The sequence below is a fragment of the Physeter macrocephalus genome, chromosome 14, assembly GCF_002837175.3.
Source record: "Physeter macrocephalus isolate SW-GA chromosome 14, ASM283717v5, whole genome shotgun sequence".
Lineage (NCBI taxonomy): Eukaryota > Metazoa > Chordata > Mammalia > Artiodactyla > Physeteridae > Physeter > Physeter macrocephalus.
The window spans coordinates 26,093,372-26,101,998 of record NC_041227.1 but is presented as its reverse complement, the minus strand read 5'-3'; the positions used below and the strand labels follow the sequence as shown (position 1 = coordinate 26,101,998).

General features: G+C 55.3%; 1 protein-coding gene across 1 annotated transcript; it reads left to right on the top strand.

Moving 5' to 3' along the window:
* Window positions 1-1,621: 1,621 nt before the first annotated feature.
* Window positions 1,622-7,032, top strand: TMEM74B (transmembrane protein 74B). Its single transcript, XM_024128303.2, has 2 exons — window positions 1,622-1,670; window positions 6,293-7,032. Exon 2 carries the CDS (start codon window positions 6,334-6,336, stop codon window positions 7,030-7,032), a length of 699 nt encoding a protein of 232 aa, XP_023984071.1. The 5' UTR covers window positions 1,622-1,670; window positions 6,293-6,333.
* Window positions 7,033-8,627: the final 1,595 nt, after the last annotated feature.

The following is an 8,627-nucleotide window of genomic DNA, read 5'->3' as shown; positions in this document are numbered from 1 at the left end:
GAGGCAGGGCTGAGGGAGGGAACTGTGCACGTTTTACAGGGAGTATCTCATCTAATCCCTATAACCCTTACTAAGTCCATTAAACAGATGAGGAAACTGAGCTCTGAGAGGGGACAAGGCCACACACCCATGAATGGTGGAGCTGGGATTCTCTCGGGAGTCTGGTGCCCCAGCCAGCTTCCTTTTGAAGTTCCTAACAATAGGCCAGGCTTCTGGAAGGCAGGAAGAGACTGAAGCCCTCCCATCCCCGGACGTCCTGCCCAGGTCTCTGTCACACTGGCCTCAAAGGCCTGGGCACCTGGCCTCCAGGGTGGCCCCCACTGTCCTGCTTGTCAAGGATGGCACAGGCCTTTGGAGCAGGACATGTCAGGTTCTCACATGAGGTGGCTGAGGAGCCAGGGCAGGGCATCCCCATCTGCCTGTCCTTCCAGATGGTTGACCTCTGCTGACCCTCCTAAAGCTCCTGGAGTCTGCATTTTCATGATTCCATCGGCAGAGGTGAACACTGAGGCTCAGAGAGGCGGGAGGACTTACCAGAGGCCACGAGAGTGAGCTGGCCACGGAGACTTCCGGAAACCGCATGATCTTCAGACCAAACTCTCTGGGCTTGACCTGAGCCGCCAAAGAGGGAGAGTCTCCTTAACTTTTGTGCTCTAGGCATCTCACTTGATTCAACTTAATCTGAGCCCTTTAAAGGAGAGAAATAGTGAAATCTGCCCTACTCACCACCTGTTCACCCAAACCCACCGCTGGGCTCTGGGGGGGATCAGACAGGGGCCCTGTTCTCCAGGAGGTGCCAGTCTGATGAGGGATGCTGGCACTTACTGAAAATCACAACTCTCAGAAATAAGGACAATAATGCAGGCAAAGAGCGCAGCTGTAGGGGCCCCTGGGGCGAGGGAGTGTGTGGGGCAGCCAGCTAGGCTTCCCAGGGGAGGGGGCACTACAGCTGGGCCTTGGAGGGAGAAGGTGTGTGTGGCCATTGGCAATCCTCCAAGATAACAGCCGTCTTGGGCTGTGTACCTCAGTGTCCCACAAAAAAAGAAGAGCAGGGAAAAAGGAGGAGCGCGCGCGCGCGTGCGCGCGCGCGTGTGTGTGTTTGGGGGTGAGGGGTGGTCTTCAGAAGCTTCCTTTCAGCCTTCAGGTGGCGCCCTTGATCCACGGAGCCGCAAACGCCAGAGAAGACTATCCCGACCTAAGGACCTCGGAGAGGACCCTGGGTTCTACCTGAGGGCTGTGTGTGTGGGAGGGGGTGGGAGAGGAGGAAGAGTGGGGGCTTGGCGCAGTAGGGGCTCACCAGCCGAGGGGCGAGGCCGGCGGCCGAGGGAGGGGTCTCGTTCAGCACTCACCCCCGCGCCTCGCCCCTGCGCCCAGGCACCACGGGCTGAAGGCTTCAGTTCCCTAAGCCCAGGTGCTGGCGAAACAGATCTGCCCCAAAGGGTGGGGGGGGGGGAGGAGGATGGAGCCATGTCCCCCCACTCTCACCCTAGTCCGTTACCCTCCTCCCAGTGCCTCCCCGCGCTAACTCTCCCGGCTCCCTCGCCGGCCGCGGGCGGAGCTCGATCCGCTGCGCTCGGCGATCCCCGGCTCCCGCCCCTTCCCCGTCCCTCCCTCCCCGGAGCCCTCAGAGGCCGTGGCCGCCTCCGTACAGCCCCGCGCCGAGCGAGCAGGTAAGTGCGCCGCGGCAGCGTCTCCGGGCCCGGCCCGGCCGGGAAGGGGGCGGGAGCCGGGGAGGGCGAGGAGGAGGCGGCGGCCGGGCCCGCTCCCTCCCGGGCTGCGCCGCAGCACAGACACCGGCGGGCGGGCACCGGCTGCGGGGAGGCGCACTGGGAGGACGCGCCCTCGCCGTTGCCCGGCGCCCTCGCCTCCCGCGTGGCGAGGCAGTGAGGGAGGCCCGGCACAGGTACGCACGCGAAAAGGGGACTGCGAGGGGCGGCGGGAGACCGAGGGCCCGAGGCGGGGAGGGGCGGCCAAGGAGAGCTAGCCTGACCTCGCGGCCGGGCCGAAGGACACGAGGCGAGGGGACCCGGGCGCACGCCTGTCCTCGCAGATCCTGGCCTTCGTGGGCCGCCGGGCCGCCTGGCTACCGGCGCCGCTCGGCCCGGTCCGGCCTGGCCCGGCCCAGCGGCTTTTGTGGTCAAGGGCAGGAGCAGGGGGTGTGAGCTGCGGGCTGGCGGGCGCGCGGGTGCGGCGGGGAGTCGGGGTGCTGGGGCTTTCTGCGCGGAACTTTGGGTATAACAGCGTGGACATATCTGAGCGCCCGAGGCTTTGTGTACAACTCGTGCGTGTGTCTATCGATTGGGTTTTGTGAAGCTTAGCCACTCCCGCTGTGCGTGTCTCCCCGCGTGTTAGTGCACACCAGTGGGTGGGGTGCTGGGCCTGGGGGGGATCTTGGTGGATCTTAGCAGTCCCGAGGGTAGTAAACTCTGTGTGTGTGTGTGTGTGTGTGTGTGTGTGTAACCAGCTCTGTCCCTTGCTGGGGTGTGGGTACCAATGTGGTCTATGGATCTGTGGCTCACACTGCGTGGCTTCCCATGTCTGTGAATGTTGCATGTGGAAAAGGCCCCTGGGGGTATGAGTGTGGAACTGGGGTGTGCTTTTCAGGTCCTGTTGGACTGCAGATGAAACTGGAGTGTTACTGGTACAGTTGTGGGGTGTGAGCAGTGGACACCAGCATCATTGTCAGCTTGTCTGTTTCTTTCTGCTTATGTTTTGGGTAATTGACTGGGCATGCCCTTGTAAGTGGTGGGTAGCTCTGAACCTGTGTGTCAGATACATAGCAACTCTAGGTAAGAGGGCACCTCCTTTTCCTCCACCGTCTTCCTAACTCTGCTGGCATCCTAAGGAAAAAGTTTTGGGTTCCTGCCAGGTGAAAGAGCACTGCTCCAAGAATTTGGGTGTCCTGGGTTTTTTCTGGGATATGGAAGCATCAGTGTGTTGGTCTTGGAAGGGGCTTCCTGGGTCACTCCAGGGGCTGAGTTCTGTGGAGGATGCTGAAGACATGGGTGGGGGACCACATCTGGACACCAACTGGGCAGGAGTGGTCACTGCCAGGCCCCGTTACTGGCTGGGCACTCAGGAAAATGCTTTTGGTGCCAAAAGTAAAAAAAGCCAATGAACACACCTCTCCTCTTGGTTTACTGGAAAGTGGGAGCAGTCTGGGCAGAGCCTGGCCCTGAGTAGGCACTCCCCACCCTGTGTGTGGGAATGATTGTCTGCCTGGGCAGGTTGCCAAACCATTCCTGAGGGCTGGCTGTGTTCCAAGCCCTGTGCAGGGGGCTGCGGACCCAGACATATCCCTGCCCTCAAGCTGCTTGTGGTGGATGTTAAACAGTGGGGTAAAGTAGAGAATCTACAAATGAGGCCTGGAAGACCAGGGAAGGAGGGCGGAATGATGCCACTGGTACAAGAGTGTGTGGGTTTGCAGGCCTTTAAGTGATAACAGTTCTTGGGGAACCTGCTTTCAGCTCCTGGCCCCCACATGCATGCCATGGGATCTTGGCCACATTTTGTAAAATGGAGATAGTAATAACTGCTCGTGGGGCTCGTGAGGGTTCTACACAATACTCCTGAGTGAAGTGCCCGCAACAGGGCCCAGCAGGGAGTGTAGGTCCTCAGTAAACATTCATTAAATTGGAACTCAGGAAAAAGGGACATGGTCATTGAGATGGGTTGTAAGTGGAAACAGGCTTTGTACTCAGATGAAAGGCCCTGTGTGTCCTAAGAGGAGGTGTCTGATGCAAGCCCATGTTGGAAGGAAGATCAGAAAGATCGAAAAATGTGCCTTCCTGCCCTGAGGCTCTTTGAATTTCATTCATTCCGTTCATCTTCACTTCATTCATTTGCTTATATCCACTCTCTCTCTCTCTCTCTCTCTCTCTCTCTCTCTCTCACACACACACACACACACACACACACACACACACGCACACACACACACACACACAGAACTGGAGAATAAATTCAGGCACACGAATGCAGAGGAAGGTCTAGAATCCTGTGTACGTGTGTGTAGACACACTAGGGCATATGAGCCACTCTGCGCCTGGGGGTCTCTGTGCAGTGTGGGGACTTGGGTCTGTGGTGTATGTACCCACAGTACATCAGTGTGCAGGGGGAACGGGGTAGTTCTGCTGTGGGATCAGGAATTCTACAAGCCAGGTGGGGCCTGTCGGGGGAGCACCGGATCTGCCTGAGGGAGGACTCCCTCATCAGCCCCAGCTGAGCGTGGCTGTGAGGGAATGGGGGCTAGGGTGGTCAGATTCTTTCCTTTTGCAAGAGAAGCCAGGCATCCAAGGTTTAAAGTGTAAAATGTTCATTGCAGCACTATTTACAATAGCCAGGACATGGGACCAACCTAAATGTCCATCGACAGATGAATGGATAAAGAAGATGTGGCACATATATACAATGGAATATTACTCAGCCATAAAAAGAAATGAAATTGAGTGATTTGTAGTGAGGTGCATGGACCTAGAGTCTGTCATACAGAGTGAAGTTAAGTCAGAAAGAGAAAAACAAATACCATATGCTAATGCATATATATGGAATCTAAAAAAATAAAGGGGGGGTACTGATGAACCTAGATGCAGGGCAGGAATAAAGAGGTAGACATAGAGAATGGACTTGAGGACATGGGGTGGGAGGGCAAAGCTGAGGCGAAGTGAGAGTAGCATCGACTTATATACACTAAATGTAAAATAGTTGGCTGGTGGGAAGCAGCAGCATAGCACAGGGAGATCAGTTCGGTGCTTTGCGATGACCTACAGGGGTAGCATAGGGAGGATGGGAGGGAGGCTCAAGAGGGAGGGGATGTGGGACATGTGTATGCATATGGCTGATTCGCTTTGTTGTGCAACAGAAACTAACACAGTATAGTAAAGCAATTATACGCCAATAAAGATCTGTTTAAAAAAATAAATAAAAAAATAAAGTGTAAAATCTTTTGCTTTTTATATATTGGCAACTGCCTCACCAAAAACCAGATGAACAGACCAGAAACAAAGAGAAGCAAAACTTCTATGAGCCAAATATGGCCCATGGGCTGTAAGCTGGTATCCTTTGGCACATGTGCTGTCTGTCTGTCTGTGTGGGTGTGTATTCAGGTACTTGGGTAGGGTGTCTCCTCTTTGAGCAGAGAGTACCCCCTTACCCGCTCCTCTCCCAGCTCCCCTTCTGTGGTCCGCATCCAGGTCCTCCCATCTTCTATTTACATAAAGGCATTTGGCCTTGACCTCAGTCATGGCTCTCAGATATGCTCCTTTCTCTTTGCCCTCTCAGCTTCCATGCCTCCCCTGACCACGCTGGGTTCCTCCCTGGACCCCTGGCCTCCACTCTGCTCCTTCCCCATCCTGTCTGTCCTCCATGCAGCAGCCAGAGAGAGCTTTCCAAAACCTAGGCAATGTTAGCCCTCCCATCCCCAACACCTCACCTCCCTGGCTCCTTGGCCTGGTTTTCAGAGTCCTTAGCGAGTTGGTCCCAGCTGACCTCCAAGGCACCCCTTCTCCCTCTCCAGAATGCCCTTGTCCCCTCTCACTGCTGGGGGATTTCCCACTCATCCTCCGAGGTTTGGCTCAAATGCCACCAACTCCTAGAAGCTTCCCTAACTTTCTCCTCTTTGTTCTTACGACCATCTTCATCTCTACCCCTTCCCCTGCCCCCAGTCATTCTCACTTCATCACAACAGTGTCCATTAATTGAACTGGCAGAGGACTTAAATGCCTTATTTTATGAAATCCTCACATCATCCCTATGAGGGAGACATTTGGCTTATTCACATTTAACAGATGAGAAAATTGAGTCTGGAAAGGTCACCTCACTTGCCTAAGCTCAAGTGATGACGCTGGGATTAGAACCTATCTACTGTGTTTAAATTCCCTCCATCATAATAATAGCTCATTGCTGATACTTACTGAGTACTTACTATTCTGAGCACTTTATATGGATTAACTCAATCCCTATATCAGCCCTGTTAAGTAGGGAGTGGTAGTATTATTGTCATTTAATATAGAGGGAAACAGGCCCAGAGAGGATACGGGAATTGCCCAAAGCCACATGCCCGCCAGTGGTGAAGCAGGATCCTAGCGCGGATTGGGTCTCACTGCTCTGTCATTGTCTTATCCTCTGCCTTCCCCTCTGGCTGGCGGGCTCCCCCCGCCCTCCCCGCTCCTCCCCGGTGGAAACTGGGCCTGACTCACCTTCACATCTCTCAGGGCCTTCTGTGATGTCTGGCACCAGCAGGCTCTCAGTAGAGGTTTGCTAAATTCCACTGACTTTCTGTTTTCTCTTCTAGCTGCCAAGCGGCCAAGGGATGAGCTGGGGCCCGCCTTCCCAATGGCATCTCCCCCTGGCCTGGAACTGAAGACACTGAGCAATGGTCCCCAGGCCCCAAGGAGACCGGCTCCTCTGGGTCCAGCGGCCCCACGCAGGGAAGGTGTGGAGAATGCCTGCTTCTTTTCGGAGGAGCACGAGACTCATTTCCAGAACCTTGGGGATGCCAGACTGGGCAGCTCCCCCAGCCCCCCTGAGGGCATCCCCTCATGGCCCCGATCCCAGAGGGACGACCTGTCCCTGCGTTCAGAAGAGGGGCCAGGCCTGGAGCCTGTGAGCCGCCCGGTGGATTACGGCTTCGTTTCCGCTCTGGTTTTCCTGGTGAGCGGGATCCTCCTGGTGGTGACTGCATACGCCATCCCCCGAGAGGCCCGTGTCAACCCGGACACAGTGTCAGCACGGGAGATGGAACGACTAGAAATGTACTATGCGCGCCTGGGCTCACACCTGGACAAGTGCATCATTGCAGGCCTGGGGCTGCTCACAGTGGGCGGCATGCTCTTGTCCGTGCTGCTAATGGTCTCCCTGTGCAAGGGAGAGCTGTACCGCCGGCCGAACTTCGTCCCTGGCAGGGGCTCCAGGAAGACCTACGGCTCCATTAACCTGCGCATGAGACAGCTCAGTGGGGATGGGAGCCAGGCCCTGGTGGAGCACGAAGTCGTCCAGGTCTCGGAGACCAGCCGCACCCTCCAGGGGTCTTAAGTAAGAGCCCACCCTATCTGGCTGCTTCAGCTTCAGGGCTACAAGGCCCCCGAGTCTGGGGTTTTGGACTGAGCTCCACATGGGGCCCCGTGGAAGGAGTCCCGGGTGCTGGAGGAGGAGCTTGGGGCCTGGCCCAGGCTTCTCTTGGGAGAGCTGCCCCCGATCTGTTTTGTAGCTTGAGGTTTTGCGTAAGGTTTTGTTTGAAGGATGGCTTCTGCTGCTAAAAATACAAAAGTTTGGAAACTGCTGCCCTTGGAGGATGAGTTTCTTGGCCTGCCCGAGGATTGAGAGCTGTCTGAAAGGCTGCTCATCCTGTTCCCCATGCCTTGGGGAATTCCGGGTTCTCTGCTGTCCTCATCAGCCATGTATGGGTGCTGGGCAAACTTGGCTTTGAGCCCTGACTGTCTAAGGTGGGAGGTGGCTTCATGATGAGGGGAGAAGTCAGCCTTGGGACCACCTCCCCACTCCAGGCCTCAGTCCCCCTGACTGTGAGGTGAGAGGGATGGCCCCTCCAGTTCTGCCCTAGGAATTCCTATGTGGAATGGAAGCCCAGTTTCTGCATCTGGCTGCTCCTTCAGGGGACGAGAGTGTCTGGCAGGTGCTGACCATTCTCTGTGCCATTTTCTGACCCAGTGTTAGTGGTCACCACTGTCACACAGCCAGCATCTCACTCGGTCCTGTTAAAGGACCCCCTAAGTCCTCAGGTTAGACTGGGGTAAATCCAGAGTTTGCTACAGCCTGGTCTTGGTCTTGGGATTGAATTACCTGCTGTGACTAGATCGTAGCACACATTTACAAAGTCATGTGCACAGTTTTCACTAACTCCCTGGACAAGGGCGAGGGGATCTTTCAAACAGGAAAGGGTAGGGGATTTGTTGTATTTCTGTGGACACAGTGTGGGCCTTCATTACCTCCCCTTCCTCAATAGTATGTCTCTTAGGCCTGACCTTATTCTGGTAACAGAAAAAAAAATTTTTTTTAATGCTGAATTTGTAACTTCCTTCCCCAACTCCCCTAGCTGTAAAGTGCAGCCCCAATTTATTTGGGGGAGAAATCAGGCACATTCTGGTGGCCTGAAAATTCTAGCCACATTGATCACATTTGTTCTGTTTCTCTTGTCGAGTGTTTCCAGGCTCTGTCCAGATTCTCTTTAAACTACTGACAAAGAAAAGAAGTGGACCCTAGCGGGCAAGGAGATAAAGGTGTTTGAGGAATGGGGGAGGGCATCGTCCATTCTGAAAGGCCCTAGAGGGCTTTGAGAGTACGTGCCTTCTAGGCCACTGGTATGAAAACTCTAAAGGGGTCATTTCTGTGAGCCTCCGACCCATGCAGGTCCTACGTACTCCATCTCAGTTGGCCATGTGGGACATTGATCCTAACTGACTCTTCAGGGTGGGAGGATAGGGTGGGCATGGGGTCTGTAGGCTAGAGCAGCCCTGATTATCTGTAACCTGAGCCTTCAGTCCGGTGAGTTGAACATCTGGGCAGTGTAACATAATAGCTTCTATGACGGATCAAATATCTGCTCCTGCTGGCAGGTTTTGCCAGGAGTAGGGGGCTGGGGGAGGGCTGGAGGGGACAAAGGCTATTCAGCT